At 42.8% G+C, this 18476-nt stretch overlaps 1 protein-coding gene across 1 annotated transcript; it reads right to left on the bottom strand.

Annotated features, from left to right (window-relative positions):
- Nucleotides 1-1124: 1124 nt before the first annotated feature.
- On the bottom strand, nt 1125-7180 carry GDF3 (growth differentiation factor 3). The gene is made up of 2 exons (XM_047864936.1): nt 6913-7180; nt 1125-1954 (listed from the first exon to the last, which is right to left on the bottom strand). The coding sequence occupies exons 1-2, from the start codon at nt 7178-7180 to the stop codon at nt 1125-1127; spliced, it is 1098 nt and encodes a 365-aa protein (XP_047720892.1).
- Nucleotides 7181-18476: the final 11296 nt, after the last annotated feature.

Below are 18476 nucleotides of genomic sequence, written 5' to 3'. Positions count from 1 at the left end.
GCTCGAACTCACGGACCGCGAGATCGTGACCTGGCTGAAGTCGGACGCCCAACCAACTGCGCCACCCAGGCGCCCCTAATGTTTATTTTCAAGAAAGAGAGAGAGCCAAGTGCGAGCGGAGGAGGGGCAGAGAGAGAGGGAGACACAGAATCCAAAGCAGATTCCAGGCTCTGAGCTGTCAGCACAGAGCCCCACACGGGGCTCAAAGCCACGAACCGTGAGATCATGACCTGAGCCGAAGTCAGATACTCAACTGACTGAGCCACTCAGGTGCCCCACCTGTTTTCTTCTTTTTTTAAGTTTACTAATTTGGGGGGGAGGGGGAGGGAGGGAGAGAGAAAGTGGGGGAGGGGCAGAGAGAGAGGAAAAGAATCCCAAGCAGGCTCTGCTCTGTCCGAGCAACTGAGCCACCCAGGAGCCCCCTCAAAGTGATTTTTTTAAGTGACATTGTTAGCCTATGAGATCTGCCAGGGAAAGTTGATGACTTTAAGGAAACGTATTGTTCGGCTGCTCTATCTATGAAGTATAAACCGTAAGAACAGTAAGGCCCTCTTCAAGAAACAGTGAAATAGGGGCGCCTGGGTGGCGCAGTCGGTTAAGCGTCCGACTTCAGCCAGGTCACTATCTCGCGGTCCGGGAGTTCGAGCCCCGCGTCGGGCTCTGGGCTGATGGCTCAGAGTCTGGAGCCTGTTTCCGATTCTGTGTCTCCCTCTCTCTCTGCCCCTCGCCCGTTCATGCTCTGTCTCTCTCTGTCCCAAAAATAAATAAAAACGTTGAAAAAAAAATTAAAAAAAAAAAAAGAAAGAAACAGTGAAATAATGTTTATAAGTAACATATAGAATAATGCCTGCCATTAGACCACCAATAAATGCCAGTTTTCTTATATCTAGTGTCTAATATACTGTCAATCGCATCATGCCTATGTTAGATCATTAGGGCTAAGTGTGTGTGTGTGTGTGTGTGTGTGTGTGTAATTAAGGGTATCATTAGTTATGACGGATTTTCCAAGAAGACAAACTGTAAACATAAATACATTGATATTTCAGATGCAAGAAGTCATAGACCAAGTCGCGAGTTTTATTAGATTTACCCTAAGAACACTCCTATTTTCTATTTCTGACAGCCTACCCACAGCCACATTCATCAACCACCATCTCTTCATAGTGTCGTAAAATCACGTTGTCATCATTGTCCTGATACAGCATGGAAATGGGGGACAACTTGGTGGGGATACAGACCGCCTGGGGGATCTCTGGGTCAACTGCATGCATCAGGGCTTGCATGAAAGCATAATTGGAGCTGTTGAGGGAGGTGGTCAGAGAGAAAGGACAATCTCCGTGGCAATAGTTCGCCATGAACCCTTTGGGAGCGATAATCCACTTGTGCCAACCTAAGTCCCGGAAGTTGATGAATAGCTGATGACGATGGCAGAGGTTCCCGCAAGGAGCCTTCGGGGCGGGGATGGCTTCCCTCCTTTTTCGGGACGAAGGGTGACACTGCTCAGGGTGGAGAGTCACCACCAGCAGGGAGGCACGAAGGGACTGTCTCAGTCTGGCACAGGCGTCCTGAAGCTGAAAAGTCATCCCGATGTCTCTGTTTCCTTTGACCAGTATCTCTAGCAACAAACCCAAGTTCTTCTGGGGGTCGTTATTCCAATCCTTAGCCACATCCAGCAGGTTGAAGTGAACGACGCCTTGAGGCCGTGGTACTGACTGTAACACAAGCATTCTACCCGGTTTAGGGATGGGCTGGTCCCCCACCTGAGGCTCCTGAACCAGGAACAGAGCCAACTCCAGTTCTGGTCCCAGCTTATAGTAAGTGTTGGGCCCCAAATCCAGGCCCAGTTGGGCCATTGTTAACTGTTCCTTCTCTTTAATGGCAGACAGGTTAAAGTAGAGGAACTTCTGGAGGCAAGAGGAGGCCTGGGAAAGTTTCCTGGAGTAAAGAAAGAGACCTAGATGGGAACAGAGATGTAAGAGTCACCATAACATAGTTGACTTCGTATCCGCCATTATGATATAAATATCAAATGTTATATGATAGTCACATATACCAAACAAGGGCAGGAAATGATCGGTTAGATTCGAACCCTACCATTGGGAGGATTTGTTTCTCCCACTCCTCATTCACGGCCAGAGGTTCTTATCTTCGCATCCGCGGGTCCCCAAGGGGTCCTGGATACAATTTAGAAGGCCCATGAACTTGGATGGGAAAAAGAATGATATCTTTATTTCAGTGGAACTCTAAATGAAATTTGGCCTTTCTTTCAATTATGAACATAGGCAACAAACAAATCCTAATAGGACCTATGACACTGTTACCAGTAAAAATCATAGGTACGTTCGTAGATTAAATTGTTGCGAACATCTTAAAATAAATTTATGCTCATACTACTTTCCTTTTTTTTTTTTTAATTATTTACCCATTTTGAGAGAGAGAGAGAGAGAGAGTGCCAGCAGGGGAGGGAAAGAGAGAGAATCTTAGGCAGTTTCTGTGCTGTCAACGCAGAGCCTAATGTAGGGCTCGATCTCGTGAACCCTGAGATCACGACCTGAGCTGAAGTCAAGAGTCGGACACTTAACTGACTGAGCTCCCCAGGAGCCCCCCATTACTTTCAATTTAAGGTAAATATAGTTCCCTTCCCTAGATCGTTTTATTGATTGCATTAATAAAGGACCCATGCTAGATTACTATACACACATTTGGTTTAAAATATTTTGATAAACGTATCTCAATATTTAATTGATTTCTTTGGAAATCCTAAATAGTTTTAAGCATATAAATCATTACTCTGAGAAGGGGTCCATTAGCTTCAACAGAACGGCCCAAGGGACCCATGGCACAAAAACGTTTAAGAACATCGTAGGCTGTCAGGCGTCGCTGGCCCAAATCTAACTACTCAGATTGGCTTCAAAACAACTTTCTACCATCTAGCCAAGACTGACCCTCCCGAAATCCCTTATGTTTCATCTTTAGATGATTCTTTATCTAAAGCCCACAGTTGTCAGTGTCAACAATTCCTAGTCTGGGGTCTCTGAAGACATCATGTCCCACTGCACTGAAAGTTGGGGTGCAGTGTGATGTCTCCAGTTTCTCCACAAGCGACACTCCCGTCTCTGTTATCTTTGGCAATTGTACATGTACTCTCCCTGTTTTCAAAGCTGACTTCTCTGCCTGGATTTTCAAACCTTACCTATTCCTTTAGAGAAAGGTCAATACTTTTATCCCCCCCCCCTTTTTTATCCCTTCATCTTCAGTTTTCCCCTCTCTGCAAATAACCTCTTTGGCCTAATGCCACCCTATTGTTAGGTAGGGTGGCTTCACCCTAAGTAGGTATTTTCTAAGGTCATCGGCTTATGGAGAAATTACAACAGAAACCCAAACATGCTAACCATTCCTCCTTCATTCTCAAGTCTCATTGAAAAAACAACAAAATCGGGGCGCCTGGGTGGCACAGTCGGTTAAGCGTCCGACTTCAGCCAGGTCACGATCTCGCGGTCCGTGGGTTCGAGCCCCGCATCGGGCTCTGGGCTGATGGCTCAGAGCCTGGAGCCTGTTTCCGATTCTGTGTCTCCCTCTCCCTCTGCCCCTCCCCTGTTCATGCTCTGTCTCTCTCTGTCTCAAAGATGGATAAACGTTAAAAAAAAAAATTTTTTTTTTAAAAGAAAGAAAAGAAAAAAAAACTTCTATATTCAAAAGACATCATTAACAAAATTAAAACCACAAAGAACAACCAAGAATACTCGTAATACGCATGGGTGAAAATTCACAATTAGAAAGAACTTTTACAAATGATTAAGAGGACTTAGAAATCATTAAGAAAAAGAAGACTCCTCAATAGAAAATGGCCAGAATGGATAAATACGCAATGATTTGAAAAAAGTAAAAATGAATGATTCATTATCCATTTGAAAACGCATTCCTCCTGGGGCGCCTGGGTGGCTCAGTCGGTTAAGTGTCCGACTTCAGGTCAGGTTATGCTCTCAGTTCATGCGTTCGAACCAGGCGTAGGGCTCTGGGCTGACAGCTCGGAGCCTGCTTTGGATTCTGTGTCTGTATTTCTCTCTCTTTCTGCCCCTCCCCCACTTGTTCTCGTGCTCCCTCTCTCTCTCTCTCTCAAAGATAAATAAACGTTAAAAGAAATTTTTTTTTAAGAAAATGCATGCCACCTTTTTAAAGAAATAAAAATCAAAACAACGAGATCATGTTTTCCTGCCAGTTAAACAAAAATTAAAAGCTAGAAGAGTATTGTTACTCAATGCCTTCCAGGGTAGCACACATAAGTACATTGTAATATATTCAGAGAATGAAATACTGTAAGCAATGAGAATGAACTAAAAATACACACACCAGGGATAAATCTCACAAACAGAATGTTGAGAGAAAGAAGCCAGACAGAAAAAAGGACACATTTTACATTTCCGTTTACGTGAAGTTGAAGTTGGGAAACAGGCAAAACTAATACAGAATGTTAGACGGCAGGAGAAAAGTTACTCTTGCTGAAGAGTCGGATTAACCAGAAGGGGGCGTGAGGGTCCTCTGGGGTAACCGTCTGTTCTGTTTCTTTTTTTTTTTTTTTTTAACTTTTTTTTTTTTTTAACGTTTATTTTTTTTTTGAGACAGGGAGAGACAGAGAATGAACGGGGGAGGGTCAGAGAGAGAGGGAGACACAGAATCCGAAACAGGCTCCAGGCTCTGAGCTGTCAGCACAGAGCCCGACGAGGGGCTCGAACTCACGGACCGTGAGATCATGACCTGAGCCGAAGTCAGACTCTTAACCGGCTGAGCCGCCCAGGCGCCCCCGTCCGTTCTGTTTCTTAATCTGGGCGCTGGTTATTCTGTGAAAATTCACTGCGCTGTTCTCAATGATTTGCACACCTTCTGTATTATGTGACAGTTCAATAAGTTTCTATTACATTTCTATAAGGATTCCTGTCAAATTTTGGGAAAGTGAGAAATTCTTAGACACTCATGGTACCAGAAAAATGATTGTAAAGCTGTTCTTTTTTAGATTATGTCCACATTTGTCAACAGAGTACCAGTTACACAGATGATAGTATGTCTATACAATGGAATATCACGTAATCCTTACAATGAGATCATCGTGACTTTTAGTTCTGATTTGTACGAGATATTCATACTTGAGTGATGTATAGTATGATCTCATTTATTTAAAAAATACAAGTTTCGGGGGGGAGGGCGGGGAGGGTGGGTGATGGGTATTGAGGAGGGCACCTTTTGGGATGAGCACTGGGTGTTGTATGGAAACCAATTTGACAATAAATTTCACATATTGGGAAAAAAATAAATAAATAAAAATAAATAAAAATTAGAATCAAATAAAAAAATTAAAAAAATTTTTTTAAATAAAAAAGAAATAAAAAATACAAGTTTCTATTATGAAGAAAAGTCTGGAAGAATATATATGTCAACTATTAATGGTGATTTTCCCTAGGTGGAGGTTAGGGAGCAATGATGGGGAGATCATGTCCTTCTCCCGTGTCATTTGAGAGGATTATGGTCACCATAAAAACCAAAGTTTTTTCCCTGGGGGAGGAAAGGAAGTATCTTCAGCTCTTTTCTACTTTCCATGGAAAGCTCTTCAAACTAGCTTCCCACACCCCTTAACCTTCCTCCAGGAATTTTCCCTGAACCCCCACCCCCAAGGCCCTGAGTCATTTACATAATAATACTTAGCATAAAGTATGGAAGTTATGTTTTCTATTTCCCTACTATGACCTTTTTTTTCCTTTGACCTTCTATAAACTCTTAGAGGGCAGACTGTATCTTTAATTTCTATATTCTCATAGCCATGGACAGTTCCCAGCACCTAGTAGGTCTCCAACAAATGCTTCTTGGACAAATAAGTATTCAAATTTTATCTCCAGTTACTATAAAACTAACCAACCAGGGCTCTCAATTCCTCTTCTGATCTGCGCCCGCCCCCCACCACCATGGAGGCTATACAGAAATGCAGATTACAACACCCATCTCTGACTTTGAATAAGACTTGAATAAGAATTGGGAGAGTGAGGGCAGGAACCGGGCTGGAGAGTCAACTTCTAACAACTGACCTAGGTAATTTGGGTGGGTGGTCAGTTTGACATATTACTGAATGGCATTCACTCAGATCCTCATAGAAACGGTGTGACAATGGCATATGTTATTGCTCTGTACTCACAAATCATTTGTCAGTGTTTATTTATTTTTGAGAGAGAGAGAGAATGGAGAAGGGACAGAGAGAGAGAGAGAGAGACAGAGGATCTGAAGCGGGCTCTATACTGACAGCAGAGAGCCCGATGCGGGCTTGAACTGATGAAAGGTGAGATCATGACCTGAGCCGAAGTCGGACGCTTAACCGACTGAGCCACCCAGGCGCCCCTGTGCTCACAAATCAATAGCCTTTTCCATCCAACAAAAGTAATGAATGGGGGGAGAGGGGTGCAGAGAAGGGAAGCAAGAGTCCCGGGCAAACTGAACTCCCCATGTTCGCCTCCTTGCTTGCCATGTCATAGGCACCAGAATGCATCAATAGTGGCCAGAAGAGTGAAGCCTGGGCCCTAACTCCACCCCACTCCTCCCACCTTAACCGTAGCACAAAAGCGTTGATTCTGAACAAACCGAATCTGAATCCTGAGTTGGTTCACGCACTGCTAGCTGTATGATCTTGGGTAGCTTCCAGATTGTCTACTGTCTGAGACTTAATTTCCTTATCGGTAAAAAGCAGATAAGAATACCTGGCTTCTGAACGTGAGGGTGTAGTGGGGAGTAAAGGGAATACAATACGTAAAATACCAGCACAAGGCCTCCTACAAACCCTTCAGTAATTGGTACTGCCCCCCTTCTTTCCTTTCTTCATTGTCACCCGCTGCCCAGCTTTTCTCGAGAAAGCACCCTCCCTCATTTCCTTACCTTGATCCGGTAGAAGTCGGAGTACGTTCCCGCGGACACCAAAATCCTTTATGTAGCAGAAATCTCGGGAGTCCGCACTTGTTGCTGCTGCCTCTCGATCCTGGAAAATCTTCTTCAAGATGTAAGGCACAGGTTGGAACTTCTGGGGCGAAGGCACTTTGTCTAAGCCCAGAAACTGGAGAAAGACATATTCCTGAAATTGGACCGTCTGGGCCAAAGCCACGGTTAACAGGAAGCCAACAGCCAAGAGGGGCAGGGAAGGAACCATGGTCTCTGAGCTGAGACAGAGCTGGCAGGTCAGGCTGGAGAGAGCTCTAGCACCCGACTGCCTAGCAATTCAGAGGCTGCAAACTTACCTGATGTAAGATAATCAGGTGTGAATTGCTCTCTTCCCAGCTCCTCAAAGGCAATTGGATGTGAAAGGACACGGAATTTTTTTCTCTTCCCTTGCCCTACTCTTCCTCCCCAAAAGTTCACAGAACAAAGACTACCAATGCCTGGACCGGACTCCAAAACTCTCAGGTTTGTCAGCGGCGGATAGAATGGAAAGGAGACAGGCATGTATTCATTTGACCAACATTTATTTAAATTTTTTTTTTTCAACGTTTATTTATTTTTGGGACAGAGAGAGACAGAGCATGAACGGGGGAGGGGCAGAGAGAGAGGGAGACACAGAATCGGAAACAGGCTCCAGGCTCTGAGCCATCAGCCCAGAGCCTGACGCGGGGCTCGAACTCCCGGACCGCGAGATCGTGACCTGGCTGAAGTCGGACGCTTAACCGACTGCGCCACCCAGGCGCCCCTTGACCAACATTTATTACACATCTATTATGGGCAAGGCTCTGAGGTAGGTGCTAGAATGGTAATGAAAAATGGTCACGACAAAAGTCTTGTCACTCGCGGTCTATTTAGACAAATACACAGGGAGATTTCTGTTAGACTCTATCTACAGCGATGGGGGAAGCCAAACCAGGAAGAGAGAACTCTACCCAAGAAAGGTGATCTACACTCTGTTTTCAGCTCTAAGAGGGACTGAATTTTATTCATCTAACCTTGCTCTTCCCTTTTTTTTTTTTTTTATATAACTTTTACTTATTTAAGTAATCTCTACACCCAACGTGGGGCTTAAACTCATGACCCTTACCTAGATCAAGAGTCGAGTGGTCCTCAGACTAAGCCAGCCAACTTTGCCCTTCCTGTTAAAAATCAGACTGACTGGGTTAATTCTGATTCGACTAATTTTTAGTTACATGCCATTGGGTATGCCGCTTAACCTTTTGTAGTTTTTGTTTTCTCAACTGAAAAGAAAAACTGACTTTCTAATATGCCATATGAATCTGATAAGATGATGTATTTTTTTTATTTTTTATTTCTTTTTTTTAGATGATGTATTTTTTAAATCTTTTTTTAAATTTTATTTTTCAGAGACAGAATGTGCAATGGGGGAGGGGGGCAAAGGGAGAGAGAGAGAAAGAGCGAGAGAGAGAGAGAGAGGGAGAATCTCGAACAGGCTCTACGCTCAGTGTGGAGCCTGACGAGAGGCTTGATCCCACGACCCTGGGATCACGACCTAAGCCGAAACCAAGAGTTGGATGCTCGAGTGAATGAGCCACCCAGGCGCCCCAAGATGATGTACTTAAAGTGCTCTGCACAATGCCTGCCAAATGGTAAGGACAAAAAAAGTGGTCACACAGGGGAACGATTTAAAGTTGAAGTAGACATTTTCTAGTAAGACGATCATGCATTCAAGACTGAAGGAATTACATGTGGAAAGGCATGGAAGTTATCGAGACATTGAGGTTTGGCAGTATATATCAATTCCTGGTTTTGTGTTTTGTTGTTTTATCAGACTACCGGTAGATTGTCAAACGCCATAGAAGAATTAGCTGGTTTATTGCCAAACTAATTTTCGTGCTTTTTGAGAACAGGGACTTTTTCATTTTACATGATTTTATACCACCCATTCTAAGAACTTGGTTTCCCCTAAAGGAAGAACAAAATGCTATCTTTACTATATAATCGTTTCCTATCACCTACAGGATAAAATCAAAACTTTTTAGTTTGGCATTTAAAACCTTTATTGATCTCGCACCATATCACTAGCCTCATTTCCTACCACCCACCATCACCAGTGTTAACACCCTTGGAAGGATATTGACCTATTTGTAGATCTCCTATGACCTCATTGCATCTGAGAGTCTTTGCACGGACCAAGTTCAAAGGTTACTTCCACTCAAAGACGTCTTGGCTCAATAAAATATACTTAGATGTTTCTTCTTTCTCCCACTGAGCTTTGAGTGAGCCCTCATGAGAGCACTCACCGCAGCGCATTTCACTGTGTCTTTTGTCCAGGTCCCTCCCAGGCAATGTACTTCTTGGGAATCAGACTCGTGTGTTTTCATCTAAGTATCTCCACTGTGTATTTTCCTCTAAGTATCTCCACGAGCCAGGAAAGTGTCTGGCAGGTAGCAGACATTCAGTCGATATCCGTGCAAGAAATAAATGAACAAATGAATTGGTGCTGTTTTCAGAGGTCTCTCTCTTCTAGATAACCAAATTTTCTCCATTCCCATGTCTCCTATCTCCTCTTGCCTGCATCCTAAAAAGTTAAAAGTTAACACTCTGAAATTAATCTGTAATCTCCACCTGTTTTCAACAGTAAGTGTGGATTGCATTTTGTTTTTCACTATTTAACGTTTATGACTTAAAGTCAGAATCAGACAAACGGCCTTAAATTCAGGTTCCACCACTTATTCGTTGTGTGATCAATGAATGACCAAGTCACTCAAATGTAAACTAAGAACAAACATTCTTTGCTAAGGTACTGAGGAAATCTTATGCGATGATGAGGCGTATGCCATGCTCAGGGCAATATCTACCAGTGAAGCACTTGATAAAGTTAATTAGTTTGTTGAACCCACAAGATGGAGACCACCCCATTGGCCTGGTGCCCATGTCACAAACCTAAACCTAAGTTAGCCTGCATTTATGGAAACACCGATCAGGGAAATTTAACATACACCAATCACAATCCTCCAACTCAGCTTTAGCTAGCTCACCTTTCCCTGGAAAACGGGACTTGCTAGCCTTCTAAGGAACTCTCCAACCTCCTGGCAGATCATGCCCTGTGTTCATGTTGCCCCTTCTAATGTTCTATAAAACTCCCATGTGCACTAAATCCCTTGGGAACAGTGCCCCTTTGCTGTGAAGCACCGTATTTAACCAATCCATGGTTGTTTTCTCTTAAATGCTTTTTTTTTTCCACATTAAAAAAAATTTTTATGTTCTTTCATTTTTTAAGTAGGCTCAATACCTATTGTGGGGCTTGAACTCACGATCCCAAGATCAAGAGTCACATGCTCTACCAGCTGAGCCAGCCAGGCACCTCCATAGTTGTTTTCTCTTAAGTAAAGAACATCAAACTTGTTACTAAATTGTTGACATGCTCAACAAAAGTTAGTGGATATTAATTATTATCATTTTTATTTATTAAAGGGGAGTTTGATCAAGGGAAGGAAGATAATTGAGAGTGTGCAATATAGCAATATATATATCGCAAGAAAAAGCACCAAATCCAGCAGGAGTCAGAAGATCTAAGTTAATCGCAGATCCTCCCAAGACCGTGTAATCTTGGTCATTTCACTCAGTGTCTCAGTGTCGGTGTTTTATGAAACATACCCAGACATGGAAATTTTTTTAAATAGAAAGATTCAAATGGTCTGAGATGTCGTAAAGGGTTAGCCTACCTGGGCCTCACTTTCTTTACCTATACAGTCACCAGGTTAAATTTGATGGTCTTCGAGGATTCTACAAACAAAAACATCCCGATTCTGGATTTTCAGCTTAAATCAGAAATTCAAAAGCGAGGCAGTATGGCTAAATAGCACAGAACTGCTTCTGAAGTCAGGGACTTAGATTAAAACCCCAGTTCTATCAGTTTGTCCTGGGCAAATTGTTTCTCTGGCTTTTGGTTTTCTTATCAATAAAGTGAAAAAGATATCAGGCCAACAGAATTATTGCGATTGTAAGCATAAAAGATATTCGACCTCACTAGTAAAAAAAATAGAAAAGCAGAATAAAGCAATGAGATGTCTATCAATTAGCAAGATGAGAAAAGAATAGCAGAGCGCGTGGCTGGCTCAGTTGGTAGAGCATGTGACTCTTGATCTTTGGGTCATGAGTTCAAGCCCCGTGTTGCATATAGAGCTTACTTAAAACACACACACACACACACACACACACACACACACAAAGAACAATAGCTTGTGTAGGTAAAGAAGCAAGGAAACACAGCATTATACTCAACTCAACTCTGGGGTATACATTTTTTTATTGAAAAATTTTTTTTAATTTGAGAGAGGAGAGAGGGAGCAGGAGAGAGGGACAGAGGGCGAAAAAGGGAGAGAATTTTCAGCTCTACACTCATTGCAGAGCCTGACTTGGGACTTGATCCCTTGACCTGGGATCACGACCCAAGTTGAAATCAAGAGTCAGACACTCAACCGACTGAGCCACCCAGGCGCCCTGGGCTATAAATTAATAACACTTCTCTGGAGGAAACATCTGCAATGTATATTAAAAGCTTTGAAACTACTCAAGGCCTTCCTATATGAGGTACTTAAAGTAGTCAAATCTTAGAGACAGGAAGCAGAATGGTGGTTGCCAAGGCTCGTGGGAGGAGAGAACGGGGAATGGGGCATTAATGTTTAATAGATACAGAGTTTATGGTTTCTTTTTCTTGTTCTGTTTGTTTGTTTGTTTTTAGTAACCCCTACACCCAATATGGGGCCAGAACTCACAACCCTGGAGATCAAGAGTTGCATTCTCTTCTGACCCAGCCAGCCAGGCACCCCGCCCCCCCCCCACCCCAACCATCCAGAATTTCTGTTTTGTAAGAGGAAAGAAGTTCTGCAAAGGTGGTGATGGTAGCCCAGTGTGAATTTGTTTGATATCATTGAACTGTACATTTAAGAATTATTAACACGAGGGACACCTGGGTGACTCAGCTAGTTAAGCATCCAACTCTTGGTTTTGGTCAAGGTCATGCTCTCACGGTTCATGAGTCCGAGCCCCCAGTCCGGCTCTTCGCTGACAGTGCAGAGCCTGCTTGGGATTCTCTCTCTCCCTCTCTCTCTGCCCCTCCCTGCTTGCTCTCTCTCTTTCTCTCTCAAAATAAATACATACACATTGAAAAACCAGAATTAAAAAAAAAAGAATGGTTAAGACGATAAACTGTGTTATGTGCATTTTACCACAGTCAAAAAAAATACTCATGTCCTTTGATCAGCTATTCCAACTATAGAATATCATTCTAAGTCACTAGAATATAAGCTAGGGGCATCTGGGTGGCCCTGTCAGTTAAGCGTCTGACTTTGGCTCAGGTCATGATCTCGAGGCTCGTGAGTTTCAGCCCTGTGTCAGGTTATGTGCTGACAGCTCAGAGCCTGGAGCCCCCTTCGGATTCTGTGTCTCCCTGTCTCTCTCTCTCTGCCCCTCCCTCCCTCACACTCCCTCTTTCTCTCAAAAATAAATAAACATTAAAATAATAATAATAATAAAATTGTAAAAAACAACCAGTTCAAAGGACTAAGGGTATGGAAGCACCAAAGTCCTATAGGTAAAGAATTGGATACAGTGACATTAGGAACTAAGGAGAACTTCAAATATAGAATGAAGCTTCTCCAACCCTAACACACTAATCCCACTCATACCCTCCTACTAATATATATATGAGCCCCTTTTCCTGTAATAAAAAGACACTGAAACTTTTTTTTTTTACATTTATTTACTTTTGAGAGACAGAGAGAGACAGGGCACAAGCGGGGGAGGGGCAGAGACAGAAGACAGAGACTCCAAAGCAGGCTCCAGGCTCTGAGCTGTGAGCACAGAGCCCGACTCGGGGCTCGAACTCACAAACCCTGAGAGCATGACCTGAGCTGAAGTCAGATGCCTAACCGACTGAGCCACCCAGGCACCCCAACACTGAAACATTTTTTAAATGTTTATTTATTTTTTATTTTTGAGAAGGTCAGGAGGGGCAGAGAGAACTAGAGAGAGAGGGAGAGAGAATCCCAAGTAGGCTTTGCACTGTCAGTGCAGAGCCCTACTCGGCTCTTGATCTCAACACCCTGGGATTATGACCTGAGCTGAAATCAAGAGTCAGCTGCTTAACCAACTGAGCCACCCAGATGCTCCTCAACTTCTTTTTGATAAAGCTACCACGAGTTATCCCCTCCCTTAGTATTGTTCTCTGCATTCATTATGATTCTTTTTATATTTTTAATATTTTTTAGTAAGGTTATTTATTTATTTTGAGATAGAGTGAGTGCACACAAGGAAGCTGGGGAGAGGCAGACTCCAAGCTGTCAGCATGGAGCCTAACTCAGAGCTCGAACTCACCAACTGTGAGATCATGACCTAAGGTGAAATTAAGACTTGGATGCTTAATCAACTGAGCCACTCAGGTGCCCCATGTTTCTTTTTAGTTTAAAGTTTTTATTTTTTTAGGGGGCGCCTGGGTGGCTTAGTTAAGCGTCTGACTTCAGCTCAGGTCATGATCTCACAGTTTGTGAGTTCGAGTCCCACATCAGGCTCTGTGCTGACAGCTCAGAGCCTGGAGCCTGCTTCAGATTCTGTGCGTCTCTCTCTCTCTCTGTCCCTTCCCTGCTCATGCTCTGTCTCTCTCTGACTCTCAAAAAGTAAATAAACATTAACAAAATTTTTTTCAAAGAGAAGAAATTAGGTCTATTTAACCTCATCAATGAAATTGCTACCTTAAATCCATAAATTTACACACTTAGATTTTTGAAATTAGAATGGCCTACCTCAAAGTATTAGGCATGGGTAAAAATTAGAATTTTGGAATTGGAATGAAAAATTGGAATTAAAGTAGACATAAACATATAGCAATAGTCAATTATACATTTTAGACAGGATAAATATAATTATAAAATAAAATAAACATTTAACTCAGAGTTGAATAACTTTATAAATTAAAATTAGGTGAAAGCTTATATAATATTTCATTATAAAACTTTATATTTGGGGCACCTGGGTGGCTCAGTTGGTTAAGCATCTGACTTCGGCTCAGGTCATGATCTTGCGGTTCATGCGTTCCAGCCCTGCGACGGGCTCTGTGCTGACAGCTGAGAGCCTGGAGTTTGCTTCGGATTCTGTATCTCATTCTGTCTCTGTCCCTCCCTGCCTGCATTCTGTCTCTCACTCTCAAAAATGAATGAACATTAAAAAAAAAATTAAAAATGAAATATTTTAAAAACCTTTATATTTAATATTAAGAAATTGCTTGAAAGGCAATTTAAAATTTAGATAAATGTTTGTGAACAACTTCTCTTCTGGGTAACAGCTAGTGAATCTCTTTGGTTTCTACAAAGCCAAGGAAAATAAAATATTAATGCTACGTCTAAATTGTCTATCTTATCTAAAGCAGAACCCTGAATGTCTGGGCACAGAGCAAGGAAAACAAAAAATAGACCTCCTTCCCTCCAAGGGTATATATGTACATTTGTAGTTGATAAGGATTGATGGGGTCATTTTTATTGCCTTGGATAACAATGTTTTGTAAGCCTTGCATTCTTAGATAACAAATTCTTAAAAGTGTTCTTGCTTAAGAGAGTCAGAAGACAATAGAAAAGATGTTGCTTTTGACCTTTACCCTTAGGATTAACCTCTTTAACCTCTGCTGAGATTCAGGAGCTCTAAGTTTATTCCTGCCTTTTCAATAATAGTGGCAGAATTTCCAAATTTTAAGGGAGAGGAAAAAAGAACAAAAATCAAAACAACCTTGAAAACAAATGTACTCATTCTGTGAATACTTGTGACTTACTATATATGAGTGTGAAATATACATGTCCATTGATTTAACAATGAATGAACGAATGATTAAACAGATATTACGATGTCTTAATTTTGTCCCAGGCCCTGCCCTAGATGAGTGTTCTTCAAGCTTTGTTTTGAGTCATTAATGAATAGTGAAATGAAAAAAAAAAAAAAAAAAAAGTAAAAAACAAAAACGTAGACAATATCAGAGTGCATTATACACTGGCTAAAAATTCTGTTAACGTTGTTAATATTTATCTGGATCTGTTACTGGGTATATTTCTTTTCTCTTGTTTGGGGTGGGGGGGGCTTTAAATTTATTTTATTTTTAAAATTTTATATTGGGTAGGGGCGCCTGGGTGGCGCAGTTAAGCGTCCGACTTCAGCCACGTCACGATCTCGTGGTCCGTGAGTTCGAGCCCCGCATCAGACTCTGGGCTGATGGCTCGGAGCCTGGAACCTGTTTCCGATTCTGTGTCTCCCTCTCTCTCTGCCCCTGCCCCGTTCATGCTCTGTCTCTCTCTGTCCCAAAAATAAATAAACGTTGAAAAAAAAAATTTAAAAAAATTTTATATTGGGTATATTTCTCCTTTCTTTATGCCACCATACTAATGACATTCTTGAACAGCTCCTTTCTTTCATGAAGTTTATACTCTGGTGAGGTGACTGAAAAGGAAACTAACAGTGATGATGCGATAGGGTGAGTACAGCATCCTGAGGCAGCAGTGTGAAAAGCACTTCACCTAGAAATGAGGCTTCCGGGCTGCTTCCTGGAAGAAGTGACATTTCAGTAAAGACTAGAGGAGCAGCTAAGAACATGTATTCTGAAGACGGATTGCCCGGATCCTACCGGGGCTCCAACATTATTTCTAGTCTGACTTTGTGCAAGTTACGTAACCTCTATGTCCTAGTTTTTTATTTTATTTTTATTTTTATTTTATTTTATTTTATTTTTATGTCCTAGTTTTTTAATCTGAAAAAAGTTCCTATAGGAACGCTGCAAGGATTAACTGACATAATAAAAGTAAGGCACTCAGCCTGACCCAGTCTTTTTTTTTTTTTTTTTTTTCAACGTTTATTTATTTTTGGGACAGAGAGAGACAGAGCATGAACGGGGGGGAGGGGCAGAGAGAGAGGGAGACACAGAATCGGAAACAGGCTCCAGGCTCTGAGCCATCAGCCCAGAGCCTGATGCGGGGCTCAAACTCACGGACCGCGAGATCGTGACATGGCTGAAGTCAGACGCTTAACCGACTGCGCCACACAGGCGCCCCGAAGCCTGACCCAGTCTTAACAAATGTTTGCCATTAGTATCACAGGATTGGGGATGGGCAGGAGTGAGAAGTGCCCACGTGCCCCCTGGTGTGAGGCCTGCTGGCACATAGGACTTACGATGAGGTTAAGAATAGAGCAGGGGGTGCCTGGGTGACTCAGTTAAGTGTCTGACTCTTGGTTTCAGCTCTGGTCATGATATCGCAGTTCATGAGTTTGAGCCCTGCATCAGTCTCAGCTAAGAGCCAGGAGCCTGCTTCTGATTCTGTGTCTCTGTCTCTCTCTACCCCTTCCCCACTCGCGCTCTGTCTCTGTCTCTCAAAAATAAATAAACATTATTATATATAATTTTCTTTGAATCTGTTTTTGTTTGTTGTTTTATTTTTTTAAAAATTTTAGGTTTATTTACTTTGAGAGAGAGAGAGCACAAGTGGGGGAGGAACAGGGAGGGAGAGAGAGAGAGAGAGAGAGGGAATCCCAAGCAGGCTCCACACTATCAGTGCAGAGCCCGATGAGGGGATAGAGCTCACAAACTGTGAGATCATGACCTGATCCGAAATCAAGTTCAACGTTTAACCAACTGAGCCACCCAGGCACCCTAGTGCATATATGTTTTTTAAAGCCTTCCTCCCCGGACAGTGTTTTAGATGCACCTTCTTCTGGACTAATAGACCTCCATTGTAGGGCACGGGCTGGATTTCCCCATCACCTTTCTGCAAAATATACCCTCGATGAGAAAAGAAATGGAGGGACGCCTGAATGGGTCAGTTGGTTAGGCAACCAACTCTTGGTTTCCGCTGTCAAGGTTCGTGCAGAGCCTGCTTGGGATTCTGTCTCTCCCCTCTCTGCCCCTAACCCACTTGTGCTGTATCTCTCTCAAAAGAAATAAACTGAAAAAAAAAAAATTAGAAAAAAGAAATGGATTGCAGAGGACTAGATAATACAAGGAGGTTAGCCAGGAGACTGTCTCAGTGATTCAGACTGCCAATAATGCTGGCAATGAGGATTGAAGAGAGAAACATGAATACGTAGAATTAAGTAGAATTGGTAATTGAATATCTAGGCTGAAGAAAGTGAGGGATCGTATAAAAAAAATTGTTTTAATGTTTGTTTATTCTTGAGGGAGAGAGAGACAGAGTGTGAGTGGGGGGGAGACACAGAATCTGAAGCAGGCTCCGGGCTCTGAGCCGTCAGCACAGAGCCGACGCAGGGCTCGAACTCACGAACCGCAAGATCATGACCTGAGCCGAAGTCGGATGCTTGACTGAGCCACCCAGGTGCCCCTCTGTCTCTCCTTTCTGCCCCTTCTTCACTTGTGCTCTGTCTCTCTCTCTCAAAATAAATAAAAAAAATTTTAAAAATTGATAGCACCGCTTCACATATATGCTCAGCTTTTGTGTGAGGGGTATAAAATATGCATATAATATAATAATTGTTAATTTCTTCTTTTAATTTGTAAAAATTAAACAAAAATTTTTAGGGAGCAAGAGAGTGCACAATTGAGGGAAGAGGGGATGAGGGAGAGAGAGAAAGAATCTCAAGCAGGCTTCGTGCCCAGCAGTGGAACTGGACCCAGGGCTTGATCCCAACACCGTGGGATCATGACCTGAATCAAAAGTCAAGAGCTGAACACTTAACTGGGGTGCCTGGTGGCTCAGTCAGTTACGTGTCTGATTCTTGATTTTGGCTCACGTCATGATCTCAAGGTTCCTGAGTTCAAGCCTCGAGTTAGGCTCTGAGATCACAGCAGAGCCTGCTTGGGATTCTCTTGTCTCCCTCTCTCTCTGGCCCTCCCCTGCTCATGTTTTCTCTCTCTCTCTCTCTCAAAATAAATAAACATAAAAAAAAAAAAGGGGGGGGGGGCGCCTGGGTGGCTCAGTCGGTTAAGCGGCCGACCTCGGCTCAGGTCACGATCTCACGGTCCGTGAGTTCAAGCCCCGCGTCGGGCTCTGGGCTGATGGCTCAGAGCCTGGAGCCTGTTTCCGATTCTGTGTCTCCCTCTCTCTGACCCTCCCCCATTCATGCTCTCTCTCTGTCTCAAAAATAAATAAAACGTTAAAAAAAAAAAATTAGAAAAAAAAAAATTCAAACACCTTACTGACTGAGCCACCCACCCAGGCGCCCCTCATCTCAATTTACTGATGTTAGAATTCGATAACATTTGCAGCCCCTGAGTCCTAATGCTTCTTCTTGCAGCCAATAAATAAAATGCAACAATGGCAAATTGAAGTCAGAAAAGCTTTCAAATTATATAGCTAGCTTACAAAATGAGGATAATGACATGGGAACGACAAAGCTGCAGGGAAAAGACAAGGGGCTCATGGACATTATAATATGAGGAGTTGAAAAGCATAGGTGTCCAAACTTCTTGCCCTGTTGTCCTTCCCGTAGAAGGGATGGGAGCTCGGTACCAGGGCTGAGGCCCTCTGCCAGCATTTCTGAGGAGCGGGAGGCTG

The sequence above is a fragment of the Prionailurus viverrinus genome, chromosome B4, assembly GCF_022837055.1.
Source record: "Prionailurus viverrinus isolate Anna chromosome B4, UM_Priviv_1.0, whole genome shotgun sequence".
Taxonomy (NCBI): Eukaryota; Metazoa; Chordata; class Mammalia; order Carnivora; family Felidae; genus Prionailurus; species Prionailurus viverrinus.
This window is presented reverse-complemented; position numbering and strand designations above follow the sequence as displayed.